The sequence below is a fragment of the Fukomys damarensis genome, unplaced genomic scaffold, assembly GCF_012274545.1.
Source record: "Fukomys damarensis isolate Sample0158 unplaced genomic scaffold, DMR_v1.0_HiC HiC_scaffold_28, whole genome shotgun sequence".
In the NCBI taxonomy this organism is placed as follows: Eukaryota; Metazoa; Chordata; class Mammalia; order Rodentia; family Bathyergidae; genus Fukomys; species Fukomys damarensis.
This window is the reverse complement of record NW_022900940.1, coordinates 35406025-35428599: the sequence shown is the minus strand read 5'-3', so window position 1 is coordinate 35428599 and position 22575 is coordinate 35406025. Positions and strand designations below refer to the sequence as shown.

General features: G+C 39.9%; 1 protein-coding gene across 2 annotated transcripts in view; it reads left to right on the top strand.

The window, feature by feature from the left end:
• The window catches only part of Plcl2 (phospholipase C like 2), a 174059-nt gene that overhangs the window by 124176 nt on the left and 27308 nt on the right, over positions 1 to 22575 (top strand). For both annotated transcript variants that reach the window (XM_010612790.3, XM_010612788.3), the window contains exon 4: positions 9377 to 9452. In XM_010612790.3, the coding sequence (XP_010611092.1) occupies positions 9377 to 9452 (76 nt within the window). The remainder of the gene's footprint in view (positions 1 to 9376; positions 9453 to 22575) is intronic.

Below are 22575 nucleotides of genomic sequence, written 5' to 3'. Positions count from 1 at the left end.
TCCTCCCTTCTCTCCTCCCTTCCTAACAAATGTGTATTACTAAGGACTTCTAGTGGCTGAATCTGGAACTGTCTGTCAGAATTATCCACAAGTCCGGTCAAGTACGTGCTGGATGCCAAAACAGCCAGTAGAAATAGGTACCTAAAGAAGCAGATCAGGGTTCTTTATTTTGTTTTGTTTTGTTTTGTTTTTTACTATATGATACTGTTTATTTTCATGAATTTTATGCTGAATCCAAGTAGTTATTTGAGAAGAGTAGGAAAGCCTATATTGCATTATATATAATATGTACATTTATCTTGTATTTATTTGGTGATTCAGTTCAGAGACTGCACTTAAAATTTCATCTGGGAGATGAAGTCCTTTCTGAGTTTATGAATATAGTTATATATTAATTTAGAGCGAGAAGTAATAGAGATACTACTGATTGTGGTACAGGAGGATTGCTTGCTTGCTTGATTGATTGATTAAAATAGGGTCTCCCTAAGTCACTGATTGCCCAAACTGGGTTCATCCTCCCAGAATGCTGGGAATACAGGCATGCATTACCGGACTGTGAGGTCTTTTATAATGCAGGAAATTTAACCAGAGAAGATGGGATGTTGCTACTTTACAAGATTTTTTTTTTTCTTTTTTTTGAGACAGGGTCTCACTAAGTAGATGAGACTGACCTGGAACTCACTATGTAGCCCAGGCTGGTCTTGAACTCACAGCGATCCTCCTGCCTCAGCCTCCCGAGTGCTGGGATTACAGGTGTGCGCCACCATGCCCGGCTACTTTACAAGATTTTATCTAAAATTTAGTGCCTGAAAAGCTTGAGGTTGTTCTGGTGTTTAGATAAAGGTTATATAATAGCAGTGCCACATCATTCTCTGGGGACCATCCTCACTCTGAAATGAACTCACAACTTTATGAAATGTTGGAGCATATTAAGAAGTTAGAGAATTCTTGGTTTTCAAACTGAGGATGCTGGGTCACTCATAGCTCCCAGTGCACTCCAGATTTATGTAGCGTCTGGCATCTGTTCTTTGGAGAGAAATGATTGTTAAAATATTTTAAAACAGTAGCGAGGCAGGCTTATGTGATGCCAAAAACCATGCTCTGTTGAACATGATACAAACTTATGAGTTTGACTTATACTTCATGATAAAATTGCATAGAATTTTGTAAATTTTTTTTTTGCAAAAGTTTTAAATACATCAGTAAGTAGGATAGGACTTGTTCTGAAAATGTGAATTATTTGCCTCTAATGTAAGTGATACATTTGGAAACAATTTGAGCATAACTTGAATTTCATTATTATGTGCACAACTTTGTCCATAAAAACACTAAACCAGAAGACTGCCCCAGTGAACTGAAGGTAACACATAATCCCCTCAAATATCTATTGGCTATCTTTATTCACCAAGTTAGGTGTAGTTAGGAACTATACCCATCCACATCTTGTGTTACAACTTCCCATTTGATTTCAGAGAAGCTTCCTACCACTCCACAGAAGCTCACAAGCTGCAACCTCCCATCCATTTCCACAGGGACTTTCAGGTCTTTGTTAAGATAAAGTGTCACATTTATTATGCAGAACTATGGTACTGCTTTTATTTGATTCCTGCCTTTGAAAAAACTTTGAAATGTTGGAATGTTGTGCTTTTTAACCCATTAGCCCTGTGTTTTATTGCACAGTTTTGTAAAGTGCAGTGATTTTTGCAAATGCATATGCAGCATTATCACAGAACTGTGGTTCTGCAGTTATATGCTTCACAGTTACCCAGGATCACCACATGATCTCCCAACGCTATGGACTCACCCGCCTTCAAGAGCCTCTCCACATGCATCTATGCATGTTTATTATATTTGCTCTTTCCTTTCCTCTGGCCTCTCCTTCATCTCTGGTACTCATTCCTCTGTTAATTTGAGCAATTCTGGAGCATTACTGGGATGCTCATTTGTCTTTGAAATTCTTACCCCTGAAATGTAAACATTCTCTCAGCTGCTACTACTGTGCAGAAAATTCCCAATTTTTGAAATGTCACAGCCAAGCATTACTCAGTGTCTGGTTTCTGCTGGAGATGTCTCTCACAAGACCTTCTTCCCTATTGTAACCACCAGCTCAGCTCCACTAAGGTGGAAGTCCACATGCTCGATAAGTTAACCCACTTAAAGGCACCGCCCTGGAAAGCACTTTGGAACTATAGCATGTGTCAGCATCGCTCTTATCTCAGCCAGTTTGCCTCTGTGTCACCTCTGGCTCTTCCTTCTGGGCCTGTAGCAGCTCAGTCATGGAGTCCTACTCCTTTCTTCTCTCCATAATCTCTTTATTTTGTCCTTTCTTAGCATATTATTGGATAACAGTGGCCTCACCTACTTGTCATGCTCCAGCCCCTGATGGCTTCCTTCTTAGCAGTTATTCCACTTTTATCTGGAATTCTAAAATTCCACTTTTATCGTAGTGAATCTCTGCTTAAAACTGTCAAGGGTTTTTAATGAAATTCAAACTCCACAGTGTAGAATTTTCTATCTCATCCAATCTGGCCTTTTGTTCCTTTTATAGTCAAATTTCCCTACTTTCCTCTATCATGAATCGAAACTCCCAGAGAGCTGAACAGCATTTTAGATGTTTTAAATCATGCCCTCCCTGTCCTCCGTGCAACAGGTCCTAGGTATGATAGCATCCAAATATGTTCCTTTCTGTGTTTGTTATCTGTTCAATTAAAGCTTTAGGTTCTTCTTATAATTTTCTATAATTTGTATAGTAAAATATTGTGAAAATGGAGATGAAGTTTCACAGTGAAACCAGGACAAGCTGCTCTAAAATCATTTGTTATTTAGAAGTTTTTTCGCAGTGACCTTGCTGGGAGGGATGGTGACCACAGCTCCTAATGGCGTAGCACACCTCCCTCCGCCTGGTGGAGATGACCAGTCTCTGCCCTGCCTCCCCAGGCGCAATCCTGTGTGGGTGTGAGATAAAGAAGGGGTTGGGTTTAATTGCACAAACCTCCCCATAACAATACGACTATTTTACCCCAATTTTAATAAATGAATTTATATTATGTTCAAGTATTAAAGCTATGCTGTATTTTTTCATAATAATTTTATTAATAGTGGTGGTTCTGTTATTTCATTTGTGGCATTTTGCTGTACTTCAAGCTGTAGCGAAAAGAAAAATTTACCTTTGAATTTCAGTTGTGAAGTCCCAGCAATCAGTGTTTCTGCATTCAATTCTAAAATTCTTCACCCACATGGAAATAAATTACAGTATTAAAAAGTATTGTTAACTCAGATGTTTCTTTCAAGAGCACTGTAAACACCAAAATTGTCATTTTGGAAGGAGCTCTGCTCTTCCTTCCTGCCCCATTCACAGCGCTAGTGAGCTGGTTTGCTTCCCAGAGCCTCTCAGCAGGAGACTCGTGATGCACCAGAGAGGGTAAGCTTTAAAGCCTGTTTCAGTCCGTTTGTGCTGCTGTAACAGGATTCCATAGCCTAGGTAATTCATAAGAACTGAAATGTATTTCCTTGACGTTCTGGAGACTGGGAAGATCCAAATCAGTGCTCTGGCATCTGGTGGTGGAAAGTGAGGGATTAGCTCCCGAACCTGTGTAACACCTTTTATAAGGGGCTAATCCCACTCGTGGGAAGAGCACCCTGGACTGAGTCACCTCTTAAAAGGTCCCACTTCTCTCGCTCGCTGCTGTCAAATTGACAACACCTGAATTTTAGAGATAACACATTCAGACTATATCTGAGGCATTTAGATAATAGAAGTAACACGCTAGTTGTGATTGAATTAATTCCTGTCTTCTAAAGTCCTCATCCTTAATTCAGATTTGTATTGTTACTTATTTACGGAGCCCTAAGGAAAGTCCCACTTTGGTCTAGTCTTCCCAGGGTCTTTCCTGAGCTTGGTGGTGTCTGGTGCTCAGCTGCCACCTGGCCTAACATGGAGCACGTGGAGATGTTCACTGCTGAGAACAAGTGCACTGCATTGGCCTGTTTGAAAGTAATGGCCTTTAAATTATTTGAGTTTTGCCAGACATTTACCTGTTGTGTGTCAGATCAACATGGGATCCACGTTAATGAACAAACCTGTTACCTCATCGTCTTATTGGGCCTCTGCAACTTTGGAGCCTCGTTAGTAACAGCTGAAGTGGAAGCCACTGCAGCAGATGTGTGTTCGTGTGTGGCCTGAAGAGGTGTGCGCTTTGTATGTGAAACTGTGGTTCAAAACAAGATAATGGGGGAAAGATGTAGAACTCAGAAGATGTTATAGTGGACCCTTGACTTAGGAACTCAGTTGGATCATGAGGGCTGGTTATAACTCAAGTTGGTCAGTTGAAGGCTCAGGCTGCTCTACACACCCTTCAAAATCTGTCGCCTGTGTAAGGGCAGATCTCAGTGTCCTTAGACGTTGGCCCAGGACTTCTCACCGGAAAGGATGTTGTAACATTCCTGCAGAACTCTTTAAGGGGTTAAATCTGTATCTGAGACCATCTGGAAGCACAAGCAGCTGGCATTTGGGCTGTAACTCAAGACTTTGTTCATAAATTAAAACTAAAATTCTGATCATGACCCAAATTGTTCGTATGTCAGGCCAGTTGTAACTCAAGGATCCACTGTACTACTAAAACTTTTTTTACCCAAGGACTAAAATTATTGGCAAAGTACTTTTGTAATTATTAACAAAATCTGTGTTCCTGAGATTAAAAGAATCATCTAAAATCAGGCATAAGATCCTTATATAAAACCACACATTTGCTTATTCTGAAAACATAATTGTCCTAGTTGATGATAAGTTTCAAAACAAAACAAAGGAGAAGTCTATGGAAATCTCTTAATATATAATATACTAATAGTTTTTCTCACAGTTCTATTCATAAACAGAGTAGTTTTCCATACACCACCATGGGGAGTTACTTTCAAAATGTAGCACTCTTATGAAAGCTTTTCTGTTTTTCTTACCAGCTTAATAAAATAAAATTTAAAATTACTTTGCTTAGTTGTTTGAGTCCTATGTTAAAACCTGTTAAGAGCTGACCAGATTTATGAAATGAGTTTCTGGGCTATGTTAAATATATGGATTTTCAAAAAAATATACTTTTTTCTAGAAATTTAAGAGGCACTGGTTAATAGATGATTAATATAAAATTCATTAGCGACAACTGAATAAACTGTACACGTGTCCATGTTTTACTCACACTGACAGCTGTGTGTCTGATTGCTATGCCAAGATTTACACTTCTGTACCTAAAGGGAATTGAGTTAACTCATCTGCATTATGCAAATAATGCTTATAAAATCAGCCACTGTACTTAGCCTTACATTCTTTTGACATATTAATGTAACATACACAGAGGAGACAAAATAACCTAAAGAAGTTTATTCCTTTGGCTCTTCTCTTGACATTAGACAAATAGATCTGAGATCATTTCATAAATTAGTTTTTATAATAATGAATTGTTAAGTGGAGCCAACTAATTAATTTGGTTAGTGTTGCTGTTTTTTAAAACAAGTATGTTCCCGAAGTGCTATATAGAAATATTATTTGAAAAAAAGTGAGATCAGGGATGCAGCTCAGTGGTAGAGCATTTGCCCAGCACGCACAAGGTACTGGGTGCAATTCCAGTACCACAAAATGAATAAATTTAAGAGAAAAAGAAAAGGAAAAATGACTTTGGACCGGTGCCAATAGTTGAGACAAAGTACCTTTCAAAATTAAAAAAAAAAAATTCCCTCTGCTTTTTGTTTGTCCTAGTTCAAATACCTTTTCCTCTTGTGCAGTTGTTCCTTGTGTCAGAACCAATCAGAATGTTATGGAAAAAGCAGAGGCTTTGAGCTCAAATGGAATACCACTTTGATTATTTATTGATTATAGTCCTATCATAGCAGATGACCTTGAAAAAGTGATTTTCCTCAGGTCTTCTGAATTCACATCTGTAAAACTAACCTCTTTAACACCCACCTCACATATATAATGCGAACATTAAATGAAATGGAAAGCAATGTTCATGTGGAGGAGGTGTTGAATTACTTTCATCTTGATTCATTCAACCAACACTTGTACTATTTATAACTGCAGCTCATTATAAAGTAAATGCGGCTCCCTACTAGGTCAGCCATCCCCTTGCTGCTCCTGCTGTATCCTCAGTGCACTGTGCCCTGCATTCAATCATAATTGTCACTGAAGTGAAAGAAGACTCTCAGGAAGGCCCTTTGCCCACCCAGCCTTCCACCTGCTGCAGGAGTCCACACCCATGTTCCCTCCAGAGCACCTTACGGCTTTCTACTCAGGGGAGATTTGCAAATGTTGCGTGAACTAAAGGTGAGGGAGCTCATGCTGTGGACAAGAGCTGAAAATTGTTTACTGAATTAGTTTAATTACAAATATGTGCTGTAATTATAAATAGGTACCCTAAAACTATGAAAAGATGTAAGTTGGCATTTCCAAAGGCAATGGCACAGATATTTAATAACAGGTGTGACAAAATGAATCATCTCTACTAATGTCTGGAAACATTTTCCTCCTGCCTTGTCTGAGTGTTGCTGATTGTAATTGTGGGCCTCCCTTCTCTCTCTTGGGTTGGTTCCCTCTGGAATCCCCTCTAATACCATCTGTAAATGGCTGCTGCTGTTTACTTCCAAATCTAAGAAGAATGTTTTCTTACTCTGTGATCTCCACACTGATGTAATTAGCCACCTTCATATTTTATACATTGTCCATGAGAAGGAGGTGGGTATTATATTTACTCTCATATCAGAAGAGAAATGTCCATTTTGAAATCTAAGCCACAGATGGGCCCTTCTTTGCCATCAATATGGATCCATTGTACCATGAGCACCTCACCATTAAGTATCCCACAAAAGTGCTGTGGCTGGAGAACACTTAACTTTATCACACCCGGTAGTCCACTAGCTACAATAGCAATGCCACATTTTTTATAGTTATTTTTTAAAATCTGTTTTCTTTCCTCCCATTGTCCTCGAGTCATTGACAGTTTTATTCCTCCTCAGCACTTAGCTCAGAGTCCCACACAGAGCGCTGTCCTGTATAATGATTGTCCCAAGAACAAGTGATCCTCCACGTATTACAGAGCAGAAGGAGCAGACACGCTTCCCTGCCCACATCCCTGAGATACACATTTCTTCAGCTTTGCATATATTTTACAGCTGTGAGGTACATAAATTATTTAACCTTTGGTGATTCTTTCCCGTGAAAGATACTTCTGTGAATAGTACTGTTATTTGTTGTTTCTCTGAGCTTCATCACAGCAGGCTTTCCAAGTAAAACTAAAATTAGTAATGAGGGTTGGAAACGTTGCCAGTGAACATACGAGAGGAAGGCACACTCATTCAGCTAATTTTGGGCCACCAGAAAATGCTTTGCCAGGCCTTCTGGGTAAATGGGGAGTCAACCATGACATCCACTATTTGCAAGTGTCTTCCTTGAGCCAGGCACTCCACATGTGTCCTTTCATTTAATTCTCGTATGACAAGGTGCAGTATCTTTAATAAGCTCACATGGTAAGTAGGATAGTATGGCTGTGTGAGCTTAGATATTATCCTACATAACCAAGCTTATTATCAGTATAACCAGGATTAGAACTCATAAAAGCCTGTGCTCTTTCTGTTGCCACCTCTTTGCACCCCCAACCCCAGGATGAGTGCAGTAACCACCCTCCTGCCAGATGTGTGCTCCTGTTCTGCTTTTTTGCTTCATGACCAGGTTCATTTTATTGCTTATATATGTACTTTTTCTTTCCCCTGTTTAAATGATGGAGGAATGATTGACCAGTTCTTTGATTCTGGGACAGCTACCAACCTTGCTTGATGAAGTCCTTGCTTTTTTTGTATCTCTGATTTGGCTTGACATCAAAGATGAAAAAGGTTACTGATGATGGTATGAACCTTTTTAGTATGCAAATTTGTAATGGTGCAAATGACTTTATATCAGCATAATAGAGCTCTTAACTATTCATTTTTATCGCTGCCTGTTTAACATGTCAAGCTGTAAAATGGAATATTTTTATTTATAGGAATGACTCAGATCTTGAAAAAAATAAATTGAAAATAATTCCAAAGTGCAAGCTCTACTCCTAGGCTGTGGATTTCTTAAAGATAGGGCCTATATCTCAGTTTCTACACAGGGTTCTCCACAAATAGAGATTTATTAAACTTTTGACATTTACTATGTTTTTTTCAACAGAAGTAGTTGCTAAATGCTCTTTCACTGTTGGGCCTAGAATACTTCCTAACTGGCATATTGAGTTATATTTTAAATAGCTGTAATATTTTTATAAATAAAAATACATTCTGCCAGGCTTGGTGGTATCCATCTGTAATCCGTGGCATTCTGGGAGGCTGAGGCCGGAAGATTGCAAGTTCCAGCCCAACCTGGGCAGCTTAGTGAGACCCTGAATAATAAAAAGGGCTGGGGATGCGTAGGTGCTGAGTTCATTCCCCAGTACCACATGCAAAAAAGTGTTCCTTGAGTTGTACAAATAATCCAAACTACCTATACTTAGTGACTATAAAGCAAATACTATGACGGGTAGGTATTTTTTATTCAAAATAGAATAGCCATGTAAAATATATGATTAACATTATAATGCAAAATGTTTGGACATTTAAATACAAAATATTAGAATTAACACTAGGACAGCAACCATTAGAGTTGAATCTGGCTATTTCATTTTCATAGAGATTTTAGAGCCAACAAGATTACTTTAGGCAGGTCTTTCCTGGCTCTTTCGTGAGTGAATTATTGGTTCACAGTGCCCTGACCTTTTTTTTTTCTTTGAACTCAGTCAGTTGAAGCAAGCCCTCACAAATTGGAGTAAGAAAAAGTTAAATATTTTTAAAACCATTGATGAAAACATTAAAAATACCAGGTATTGTCATTATCCTTCATGATGAACGGCATTATATAAATGCTGCATTTTAATATGTACTGTATGTTTTGAGCTAATTTTCAGATGAAGATATTCGGGCTGAAATGGGTAAAAGTATCGGATCTAACATATTCATCCTGAATATGTTAAAATGATGAACAAATATGTGATTTAAATCTCAGATCAGAGGAGCACATATACTTATTTATAACTTTTCACAGTGACTCAAACTCAGTGCAGTGTTGTCTTAGGGTTCAAGTTCAGTGTTGTACTGGCCTGGTCACATCTAGAACATAATACTGCTCAGTCTTGCTTAAGCCATTGTGTGGGAAGGCATGGTTTTACCATTTTTCACCTACACAAATTGGAGTCATGGGAAATTACATTTTAAAAAGTGCTTTGCATCTTCATGTCAGCTTGTTTAGAAGAGCTGGTGCGTGAGTGGGGAGTGTGTCTGGCTGGCAGGTGTGATCTCATGCCTGGCTGTTCCCTTGCAGATGATTCAATCCCTCAAGGCATTGATTGAAAATGCAGATGCTGTGTATGAAAAGATCGTGCATTGTCAGAAGGCAGGTAAGTGAAAGTTGCTTTTCTTTAAAATAAGTATTGATACCATCATTTTCCCCCTAAACTCTTGTCGTCTTTTTCATACTCTGTCAAAAAAAGTCAGGATTATTTTTCCATGACTAAAGAAAATACTAATGCAGTGGGGATAACAGACTCACCTGGAGGGAGCTTTCAGAGTACATCAGCATTGGTTTGGGGTGTCGTCTGGGAATTACTAGGTGTTAAAATCCTGAAGTAGTGTTTCTAACACGCAGCCAGAACTGAGAACCTCAGCGTTGCCTGTGCTGCAGACCTCTTGCCAGTCAGCCGTGCCTTTCCAGTATTCAGTAGGATAGTGAGGCTTCAGCAGAGAAGGAATGGTTTCTTAGAAAGGACAGTGGGAATCAGTTATAATGCTTTAACACACTGGCATTTTTGAGTGCTGTTAAATCACTAATTTAACATACAGATGTTGTACCTTATTATAATATTCAGCTTATGTAAACAACCAAATGTTCCTTGACTCACAATAGGGTTATATCTCAACTTACAGCAAGTTGAAAATAACAAGTCAAAAAAATATATGTCATAAGTCAAAATGTATTTAAACCCACCTAACCTAACCCACTGACACCATAGTTTAGCACCACAGTGCCCTGTAGAGTGTGGGTTGTTGACCCTGGAGGTCACGCAGCTGACTGGGAGCTTCGGCTCACTGCTGCTCCCCAGCCCTGTGAGAGTTCAGAGCTCATGAGCCTGAGAAAAGATCTGATTTCAACAGGCAAACTGTGGATTCTACTGAATGCAGACCATTTCTTGCACCATTATTAAGTTGGAACTTCACAAGTTGAGCCATCATAAATTGAGGTCCAGCTGTAGTTGATTTTAGCAGAAGTAGAATTTAAAAATCAAATATCCTACATTGTAATAAAATACATAAAATGGAGTGATTTCAGTTCGAGTTTGAGTATCAGTTTGGAAGACTCTGATATGGAAAGTGTTTTTAAGTCTTAAATAATGATATCTGTCCTTGTTTTCAGGGTTTTTAGGTTGCAGTTATAATAAAAAAACTATATTCCTATCTAAAATCACGTCTTATTTCAGAAATGAACTAGCTTAAGACAGAGTGAAGACAAAGATATATGTGACTATTTTCTTTTTCATATTTATCAAAAGAATGTTCATATTAGTGACTGACTAATGAATAAAATCCTCATCATCTTTTTCATTGTATCAGCAAAATACTGTTAGCTAGGGCCTGGGATTTAGCTCAGTGGTGCCACCGCCTGCCTCACAAGCGCAAGGTATTGAGTTCGATCCCTCGTGCCAAAAAAAAAAAACAAAAACCCTGTTAGCAAAATGATCTTCCTACTTCTAGGCCTTGCCAAGCTGATTTTTTCCTGCAGTTCATAGTTAAAACATGTTTTTATCATGTTTTATCATGTCACTACCTTATACAGAATCACCCAGTGGCTTATCAGGATATCTGGTATCAAATCTAAGTTCTTAACTTTCCATGTGAGATTGTCAACCTACTGGCCTACCATTTGCCAATATTAGATAAAGTTTATTAATTACACAATCTGTTTATTCATTAAGTAGATATGTTTTGAATTTTATTTGGATAAAGTGTGTAGTGGCTCTTGCATACCAAAATAAGAAAAATAATGTCTGGATTTTGCCTTAAAGAACCTTCAACTCAAACAGGACATACAGAAGTGCAGTCAGCATATTGAGAACTTACTATATTACTCAGGAGCCTCAGTGCACTTTCTCAGGCAGTGAGGAGAACCCTGAGTTCTGAGCAGAACAAGGGCACTGAACTATAAGACAAAATATGGTACCTTTGTGCAGAGAATGTTAAAAGCCAGAACCTGATTAATGGTAGAGAGGTCATTGGCAGTAGTTGAGGATGGTGCTTGTAGGAGCAATGAGGAAGGAAAGAAGTATCAGAGGACATTTCCCTTCCTCTTTGGGGTGCCTTCTGCCTTTCTTTCCTATTGCTTATGTGTTCCTACTTCATCAGATTTTTGTAAAGCCATCTCTGGTGAGACTTCCTTCTCCATCCTCTTGCTAATCTGTAATTCTTTTCTCCCTTTTTAAATTGTCTCAGTCTTCCGGGACACCTTTCGGATTCCAGGATTTGCTCCTAACCATTCTGTTCAACCCTTCAAATGATTTATTTGCTGCATTTGATGGAACCTCTTCAGTTATTGTGTGTTTTATTAATGTATTCCATCTTCTGAGAAGGACACTAACTTCCCATGGCACCAAGATTGTATATTAAGTTATTGTCTGTGTCTTAGCCATGACATCTGTTCTAGCATTCTGTGCAGAGTAGTGGCTTGAATATTAACTAAATGTGATTTGATTCTTATTGTTTAATTCTGTTAAATATATGTATAGGAATTATGGACTTTTGGAATTCAAAAAACAGCTTTACCAGAAAAAAGACCTGTTTATTAACAATTTGAGTTATCGTTGATTCTTTGCAAGTTCATTGCTTTATGCAATTTGACAGTTTCTCTTTACTTGGCTTTATGTTGTTTTTCCATTTGATTTTGGTAAGGGGGATGTGCTTGCTTGTACTTAAAAAGGTGAAAAGTCAGTCTGTTAGGGAATTTGGGGAGTAGCAAATGACTACTATGTCATGGTTCTAGGTCCCCTCTGCTTAAACACATTTAGAAGCATGTCAGGGTTATCTTTTGGTTTCAGTTTCTAGTAAGACCTGCACAACTCTTCTGTTATCTCAAGTACTTATTTTAGGCTCCTTTGGTCTTTTGTTTCTTATATTTACAGTTATTATAAGGCTATATAATTATCAGTCATAGGAAGAGTTGCTAATTTATATTGTGCTCAAAAGACATTTGCATAAAATTTTACTTTTGATAAGTGATTGTTATTCTGCTTACAAAATTTTAATTTTGCAAAGGAAGATATAGGTCCCCAATGTGCTGCAAAAGGATTATTTTAGAAGTATTTCTAACTTGTAAGACAAATTTATAATTGTATTAGCTAAAAACAATTTAAGCAATTAATGGAAATAAGCTAGAAATCCATCTCCAATCACATGTCAAAAAGTACACCCAGTTTGGACCGGTTCAGTCTCATGACTGTTTTACTGAATTTTTAAGGGAGGGAAATGGGAATGTTGCTGTTAAAAGAGAGAAGATTGGGGTTAAGAGAGGCACGCTAACAAGTGAAGACCTTCCTCCAGCCTGTGCTAGCGGCCTGCAGAAAGGCCCCTGGAGCAGTGGGAACAACTTGGTGAGGACAATTAAAGCAGGCGATGTAGGAAAGGGAAAGGACCCCTCTTCTGAGACAGTAAGAGAGCTGTGACATTGAGGGAAATTCTGAGAGAGCGGAGGAATGTTTCCACTGGAGAAGTGGACAAGGGACTGAGTAGTGCTTAGGAGAGCACCAGCTTTGTAGTGAGGAGGTGAAGGGAGATTCAAGATGGGGGCAAGTATAGGGACGTTTATTCAGAGTCAGAGATCAGCGGTGCTAGTCAAAGGGACTGATTAAAGATTGGATCATGTAGAGGTGATGTGGGTTAGAGTTTGGGCTGCCATGTTGTTACAGGGTTTGGGAGTGCTAGTTTTGTTTTGTTTTGCTTTCTAATCAAAGAATTGGTCAAGATAAGCATAAATGGTAGCAAGGTTTTACATTTATTAAAAGTAGGAAAAGAACTTGCTTTGCAGAGTGGGGGGCCAAGAAAAAGCAGGGAAAGGAGTACACTCGTCAGTGTGAGGATGGACTACCACGAACAGAGACACAGTACCAAATAGTTCATTGTCCTCCGTCCGTCTTTGAATCATCCACTCCTCACTGTGATGTCAGGTCTAAGCCTATCAAAAGCCTGCTGGAGTTCCCAGGAGAAGTCCATGTTCAGGGATTTGGGAACTGTTCCTGTACCTGTCCAGGGCTTTTGTAATTAACAGGTCACGCCCACTTCCCCAACTAGTGTTCCACACCACCGTGCCCCAGGATCCTGTAATTAACTGGTTACGCCTCCTTTCCAGTTACTCTTAGCCACACCCTAGCCTCCTGCCTTCTGTCTAAGAAAGCTGTGAATGACAGGGCTATCCAAGAATGAGCCTGTGTAAATTAAGGAGGCCAGATACACAACTCCACACCTTCTCACCATGGTGGTTGAGTGGTGCTGAACGCATGCCAGAGACCTGAAGAGGAAGCAGGAGAGGAGGAAGCATTGAAAACATCCATTTTTATGAAAACGTGTTATCATAGAAAATTTCTCAAATTCTGTCAGAAGATAAATATTTTTCACTTTTTAATATCTCTCTTTAAACGGCCCAAACAATAGCCTCTTTTAGAATTACAACTTTTTTCTCATCACTGAATTGATCTGCTTCATAACGGAGTCAAAGATGGTCCAGAAGGAAACCCAAACTACTGTGCTACAATGAGTTGGGTATTTTTATCAGGTGATTTTAAATGGAAAATAAATTTTTCTTTGGAAGAGAATAAGAAGAAATTAGCGGCATATGTCGTGAAAATTAACATATACATTTAATTTCCACTCCCTCCAAAAGCCTCATTAAAATGACAGTAAGGGTTTTTTTAAAGGCACAAATCCATAAGGACAGAATGGGATCAACAAAACTTTGGAACCTGAAAAACAGCTGAACAAGTGATAATTGACTAAATGATAATTGACTCAGTTGCCGATTGGAGAAAGCTGGCAGTCTGGGGACAGAGGAGCAATCTGATTTGCACTGCAGGCTACCAGCTCAGAAGGAGGTGGTGCCAGGTGCCTCCCGAAACTGGGGCAAGATAGGGACAAAGGAGAACTACTCTCCCTGTGAAAGCTGGATGAGGAGGAAGCACTTAGATCTGTGCTCTGACAGTGGAGAAGTCAAAAACAGCAAAATTCTCATCCTTCAAATGGGAAATTTAATAGATAATGCTTGAAAAAAGTCTGACAACAATCTAAGCACGTTATACCTGGGCATAGATGCCTAAAAGGGGAAACAAAATCAGTTAAAGGATTGGAAATTTGGTTGCATCTGGTGAGAGGGAATTACTAACAATTATTTGGCTCCTTAAATGAAGTACTTGTATAATTCTGATCAAAATAAAACCTAAATTGAAAGAAAAAGGAAGGAATCAAGGGAGAGAAGCTGCCACAGGAACCAAGGGTGTTCCTGCAGGTGGGTCTGCACACCCAGGTCTGGGGGATGCATGATGTGTGGAGGTGTGTGGAGGCTGGTGCTGGCTGCTCTGGGTTCCCAGCACATTATCAGGTGGGCTGGTGTGAGCTCTTCCCGCACAGGAAAAAGCAGGTTCTGCTCTTTCAGAATGACTGTGACCAGAAAGCACCGAGCTCTAAATGAGAGATCCCAGCCCACCCTAGGCCTCTGTAAATACAAGCCTCTTTCTAAAAGCTCTGAGGGGTTTGCAGGCATGGCCATGGTTGCACCATTTATGAGTAAAGTGCAGCATGAAGTAACTATCCAATTACTGAAAGCTTTAATTTCCCTCCATTTAAATCAACTGAATGGCAACTTGTTTTCCTGCTTTCTTAAATTTGATTTGCCCGAAGTTATTTGAATGTCTGTCGTATTGGTTTGTGGGTGACTGAGGGTCATCTTGCGATGTGTCCATGATTGGGCTGCAGTTTGATGTACTGATTCCCCCATATGGAGAACCCTTAACCTGTGCCCTTGGTGGCTTGCTGGCTGTGCCTGTTCATATCCATTGCCAGCATTCATAGTTTAAGTCCATCTCTTTTTATTCAACTCTCACTTTCTACTGTTAATTAGTATGATGTGGCTGTATATATGCCACTTTTTAATTTACTGTCTATTTTCCTCTTCTAGCCTGCTGAGCAGCGGCTGCTAGCCCTCTCCCCCTATGACTAAACTTGATAGATTTGTCTTCCCTAAAGGTAGATGAGCATAAGGTTAGGCCAGCCCTGCCTGATCTGGATTTGATCAGCTAATTTACTTTTTTGCAAATCTCTTGATTCCCAGAGTGCTCTGAGGGCTGAGGTTACAAGATAAGTAACTTGTGGCCATCATCACTTGGTTCACGCACATCATTATCTAGTCTGATGCAGTTAACAGAAAATCACCTATAAGCACGTTCACTCTGAAAGCATTTCACAAGTGTGCTGTTTGAAAAGATTTGCAAAAGGAAATTGGGAAGTCTTTTAACTTTTGTTTTCATTTATGTCAGAGTGTTTCTTGCTCTGTTTTACAGAAGTAAAAGCTGCTTCTGTGGGAAGCCAGAGACCTGTGATCTCATGCCCTTGTGCCTTGTCTGACAGTGTTGACTTTACATTATTCACTTGGCCCTGTCTGCCTCATTTTCCTCCTCCGAAATGGCATATGATTCCTTGATGGTTCTAAAGTGCAGGGACCTAAGGTCAGTGGCATAAGCAGCAGTTTTGAGTGGCTTGCTTACATTTACTTTAAGAGATTAAACAGATTACTGCACACAGCATTACAGGATACATAATTTGCACTACATCTGCATGAATTTTGAGGGGAAAGTTAACTCCTGACTTTGAACGTGAGGAGTGACCCTCTCTGCAAGCTGAGACTATAGGAACCCAAGTCAGAATACCAGGTTCTCCTGAAACCTAATAGGTGTGCTCAGATCCAAAGTAGATTAAATGATCCTCAGTGAGCTCACTGTCCTCTTAAAGACTAGATGTTGACTCACCACCTCCTCCCCTTCCACACTTTTGTTTTGGTGCCTGGTATTGAACTTGGGTCCTTGCGCTTGCAGGAAGGTGGTGGAACCACTGAGCTAAATCCCTGGCCCTCTCCCACACTCCTATTAATTAATTAACTAATAATTAATGAAGCCATGGGAAGCCAAGAGGTAGCAAGGTGATCAGTGGCTCTTTCTCTGCCCCTCTCCCTCTCCCACCACCACCCATTAATTTTCACACTAATAGTGTTCTTTTTTAGTGTGGTCAGAGTCTCCTGGGAAATGTAGTTTCTTTGCATTACCCCCCAAATATGGACTCTTTCTTGGTGAAGCTCAAGAATTTGATTGTAGTAAGCCTGTTCAAATTTTGAGAGCCTCTTCAGGGTAGAGGAGGCCCCCTTCCAGGTTGCGCCCTTTAACTCTGTGCCTCTTTTCCTCTGCCTTCGTAGGGACAGTGACTGCTCAGTCTTAAGACATACACTGGCTGTGTCCTTGAGTGACAGAAAGATTTTCTTTCTAGAATAGTGGACTTTTTCTTTATAACCAGCTTTCACCCTGTGACAATTTTTCCTGTGTCCCAAATGATAAGAGGGGAGGGAAGTTATGGGAATGCTTACCCTTCATGGGGTGTGTGTTCTGTGATCAAATCCAAAAGTCATGCTGTCCTATAACAACTTCCTTTATATAAGCCCATGGTCACTGAATGTGTCCTTTTCATCTAAGTAGCAGCTCTCGGGTTGTTTCAGCAGATGCTGTGCTGGGAGTCAGGGTAGCTTTTTCCACCTCTAGCAGCTGCGTGAAAAACTGCTTCTGTTACATTGCCTGCTATAGCTGAGAAGAACCGCAATTAAAGTGAAGTCCACTGACAAATCTTTTCTCATACAAATCCTAGGTTTAGAAGGTTCTCCTAACAGGTATCTTATTGTGTATTCTCACATCTAAAATAAACTTAACTCCGTAGGTATCCTCAGTTCTAAAATAAAGGAAATTAGCCTAAATGATCTCTAACGTCTTTCCAGTCTCAACTGCTGTAGTCTGCTTATCCTATAAGTATATAATGGATATGAGATTAAGTGAAAGTGAAAATGCATTCTAAGAATAATTTAACAGTGTTCATAGGTAAATCTTACCTGTAACAGAGTAATTTAACAAGAACTTTAAAGCAGCTTTAAATTGTATGATTTCATCATGAGTCATTATACAGTCAGTGCCCAATTTATGAAGATTTGAGTTGCCAGCTTTCACAGACATAAATAGACCTCACATCACAAACCTTTCGTAGATGCAAATTGCAGGAGTAGTTCATGTGCCTGCTGGACACTGTCGCAGCCGTGCTGCCGTGCGCTGTGGTGTGACAATGGATAGCGCAGCAGTACAGTGCTCGGAGCCCAGGATGTCCAGAACCAAGAGGAGGAGCAGTGGTGACGTGGAAGGGACTGCTAGGAAGGGCAAAGCAGTGTACATGGTGTATTTGTGTCGAAGGTGTAGGAGTCTCACTTTGTCGGACTTAGGAACAAACCCAACTTATAAAAATGTGGAATGGAACTCATAGGTCAGGGACTTACTGTACTGTTCATTAGAGGTCAATAACATGTTAACACAGTAAAGAAAAAGTCATGCATTTGTGGTGTGTTTCATGACAAGGTGTTGTTTCATTGGAGATTAAAAAAAAAAAAGATAAAAGGTCTCTGCTGTCATGGAGAGTTATAAAACACAACCACGCACATGACAGATGACAGTTCTAAGAGAAGCCTGCAGGAAGGAGCCTCCCTTCCCCGGAGATTTGTTGGTGGAAGGAGGCAGAACTTGAGCCCAGGGCTTGAGGGCATGTGGATTCCTGTCATTTATACAGGAGAGGCAGGCTGCTTTAAAGGGAGCAAAACTTAGAAGGATTAACCATCAAGGTTTGCTGTCACTGCGCATGAAATATGCTGTCCTAGCTGAAGGAAAGCACTTGATCAGAAAACAGTGAAAATTAGGGTTCAGGTTGGGTAGAATGATGCAAGCCTTTTTTATTCAAGGTGAAAGCAGTGTGGGTTATTTCTTGGCTGACATTTCCTAAAGCCTAACTCAAGGAAGGCTGGTCGTGCTCTGTGGGCAACCAGTTTCATCATCAGATTCCTACAACACAACTTGTACTCTTTAAAGATGTTTAGAGCACATGGGCATGCTAAATATCCTTTGCTTTTTTAGTTCAGCATGTTCTAAGCTTATTTTCTTGTAAAGCCCCTATTTCAAATTCTGTCAGTGTCTCAAACACTTCAGGGAACTATTTTAGGCAGTGAAGTCACTAAATAGGGACCTACTCAGAGACTCACTGATTGGTTCAACTCTTTTCTGTATGCTCCATGTTCCAGAACTACTACCAGCAATAGAATGGAGAAGCCGAAGTGTTAGCATGGGAGGAACTTGGCTGTGAAGGTCTCCACCAGTTACAGTGTGCATGCGATCACAGTAGGCTGGTCAAAGGGAAACAGCTGGTGGGTTATCAAAACAGCTGTACTGAAGCGGGAGTGGAGGCCAGGCGCAGATCGAATTGGCTCTCCTCCAAATGAGAAAGTTACCTGAATGGCTAAGTTTTCTAAGGAAAAAAGAACTGGGAGAAAAGAGAAAAACAATCCTTGGATGTGATTAAGACTGATTCAGAACTGGTTATTTTCACCATCAAAACTTAAAAGCATGCCCCGCACACACCTAATTCCTTACTGTGCTCTACTTTTCTTTTTCTGTAACAGTTGTTATCCGTTAACATGTGATTTATTTATGTTCTTAGATTTTTTCCTGTCTTCTTCCAAATGGAATTAAATTCTGAGGACAGGCAATCTGTTGTTCATAACATATCCCAAATGCCTGGAACAGTGTCTGGCTCACAGCTGGCACTCAGTAAATATTTATTGTGTTAAATTGAACATAGGATGCTGTAGTTATTTGTTCATTCATTTATTCAGTAGACATTGATTAGGTCAATTGACTAGAAGATCGAGTCTCTGCAGATGAGCAGGGTATGGGCTCTGCCTTGGGAAGGCTCTATGTCCAGTGCTGGAGGTGAGTGTGTGGGTGTGTAGGATGAAAATTCGGTAGTATGTGAGGACTTTGCTGCAGCTTGGACCACACTGGGAAGGAGTAGGGACTGGGTTTTACTTGGACCAGATTTTAAGACAGGCATTGCATCAAAAAGGTGTTTTATCTAGTAACCAAGGTGGGGCTGGGGGTGGGAACACAGGCTCCAGGCAGAGAGAAGAGTATTCATAGGGCAAGATGGCCTGGGCTAGCAGCAGCCCTGGGCCGCTTGGAACACCACACGGCAAAGACAACAACAGCAAAAAAGGTGACGACAGAGAGCTTTGACAGAGCACTAACGCAGCAAACTTTTATACTTCACTGCACTGAATGAATTTTGTATGGCCAAAACCACCATGCTGAAGGCTGTGCTAACAGCTTTTATTTATTTTATTTTTGTACTGGGGATCGAACTTGGATCCTTGTGCTTGCAAGGCAGGTGGCGGTCCTACTGAGCTAAATCCCCAGCCCTGAACAGCTTTTATTGATGGGTTGGATGTGGAGTAGCTGGAGAGAACAGGAGCATGACTTGAGATGTTTGGTTCTATCCTAGAGGGATGGAGGTTCTATTTACCAAGATGGGAAAGATGGGCTAGTGTGGGATTGAGAAGGAAAATCAGGAATTTGTTTTTGGACAAAGTTAAATTTGATATGCCTAGCTGACTTCCAAGTGAAAAATTAAGGGGGAAAGCCCAGACTGAAAGTAATAAGCAAATCAGCACAAAGATAGTGTTTCAAGCTGAGATTCTGATCTCATCTGAGAGGCGACTGTGGGTGGAGAATACGGAACCTTGGCCCTCCAACTTGTAGCTTTTGGGGATGTGCAGAGAGCAAGCACAGACAGTTGAGATGCAGCAGCCAGAGAAGAAAGATGAGAGCACTGCTCTTCTGGAAGTGGAGGGAATGAGGTGGGCTGAGGAGATGCAATTTTTTTCTCCAGTAGATCCTAACTTGTTAGAGATCTCTGTGTTTGTAACACACACTGTGTTGGCTTGGTGAGGATATCGGGGAACTGATAACTGTTACTTCGTCGGAGGCGTGAAAATGATGAGAAGGGCCTCAGGAGTTATGATGGTTGTGCCAGATTGTGGGAGAAAAGTAAAAAGTGGTATAAAAGTTGGGATTCTAACAAAAATATTCTAGGTATTAAAAATCCTAGCCTTTGTTTTGGAGGGTGGGTAGGGCTGGGGACTGAACTGATGGCCTTGCCCGTACTAGACAAGCCCTTAATAACAAAGCGAAACAAATAAGCACAGCTATAACTGTAATGAAGAGAGCTTCCATATTTCTCAGAGAAATGAAATGAGGAGGGTCTTGCTAACTGCAGTATTCCTTGTATTTTCCACCCACATGAATCACATGGCCTTGTGTTTAGAATGGTGGCGTGGAATTAGATTCCACAAAGGATGAAGAGTTATGCAACTTCATCTCACCTAGACTTACCCAGATGGGAAAGCCTGGCAGAGGAAGAAGAACCTCCTTCGTGTTCCCATTCACAAACTGTACTGCTATGGATTTGGTAGCCCAGGAATCTTGCCATCCATCTGGGTTTCAGGGATATATTTAAGATACTTGATTTATCTATTCTGTCTCTTGTGGAATATGATTTAACAGTTCAAAATCCATCTTAAAATAACTTGGCTTTTGTTAATGCCAAGATTATTTGGGAAGAAGGCCAAGAAAAAGAGACTACCAACTGGAACTGTTAGTAATCAGGCATTTCCACATCTCCATGAGCACCAGTCTGAAACGCCTAACATGTCCGTGGTACACCCACACTCTGGCCTCAGAGTCCAGGGTATATTGTATTGTTTATGGAGGCTGCATATTAAATAGGTACTGGGTGTAAATTAGTGGGACAAGACGATCCAATCAGTACTCACAGTTTGTTCTCAGGGTATTATGATGTTGTGCCGCAATACTTGTGCAGATCATATTAAAGGCACTTTAATAATTGCTGAGCCTTGAATGGGGATTCAAATATATTTGTGTTCTATGGAATTTTATATCCCACTACACCTAACGTGGGAAATTTGAAATAAAATTATAATTATTAATTTGTCACCATTTCAAAGATCTTACCCTTTGCTTTCAGTTTCCATTTTCCAACACACACAAACCTTTTTTGCACTAATTGTGTTTGTGATAAAAGAGCTTTATATCAGTCTAAGATCATTATGTCTCATGAATGGTTTTTAAACTTAGATTTATTTCTAAGACAAGTTTAGCCATGCATTACCTGCTGCATTTTAGATTCATGTCTTTTGGCTTAGTAGAGAAAATCCCAACCAGAATTGTTTGAAAGATCATTTGCTTCGTGCTTGGCAAGGAAAGATGGTGTTCATTTCCATTGGAAGAGGATATGATGTCATGGTTCTCACTTGGCCCCTCCTCCCTTTCAAAGCCAAAACTACATCATGTCTCTATCTGTATTACCATTTTTATTTTTAGAGCTGATTGACTTTCATACAAGTTTGTTATCTATAATGGAAAGCAGCAAACTAGGTAGAGTTGGAAATTTCACCTCAGTAAATTCCCATATAGTTGTATGCAGTTGCACTAATGATCTGAATTAATTATATCATGAAAATTTTGTACCTATCAATTTGCATAAAATATGATGTTTAATCTATCAGTGTCTTAGTTACTTATCTCTCATTGCTGAGACAAAATAGCCAACACACAAAGTGAAAGGAGGGAAGGTTTATTTAGCTCACAGTTTGTAGAGGCTTCAGTCGGTAATCAGCTGGCTCTAAGGCAGGGTGCCTTGGCAGAGGGTCATCGCAGAGGAGTTCATGGAAGCAAAAGACTACAAAAGCAAGAAAGCAAGGGGGAAGACTAGCTTCTTTCTGTATTTTATATTGTATTCAAGCTAACGGGATTAGGGTGATGCCAAACCAATCAGGGTACTGATTTAGTAATCACCCATCCTTAATCCCAGCATCACACACTCCAGATTCAGCTACCTCTGAAAAAGCTCCACCTGTGACCACATGAGTCTTTAGGGAAACATCTAGACACAAACCATAACAGTCAGTGTTGCATTTTATTTTTGTCATTAAGTTTTAAGCTCCTCAAAAAGTCTTTAAAACAAAATATTTAAATTGTAAAGGATTTTGAAATAATTATTGGAAAAGTATGTGAAATGCCTTCATGGGTCAAAAATTTGAGCTGTTTAGTTCTAAAAAAATTATATGGAAAGAAGCAGTAACTATCTAAAATGTGTTTCTTTACATGAAAATATAATGAACTTTCATGAGGCCATACCAGTTCAGATTTAACATTACAGTTATAAATTAAAATGCAGTGTCGGGCCCAGGAATTTAGTTCAGTGGTTCTGCCACCTGCCTCGCAATCGCAAGGTCCTGAGTTCAATCCCTGTACAAAAAAAAAAAAAAAAAAAAAAAAAAAA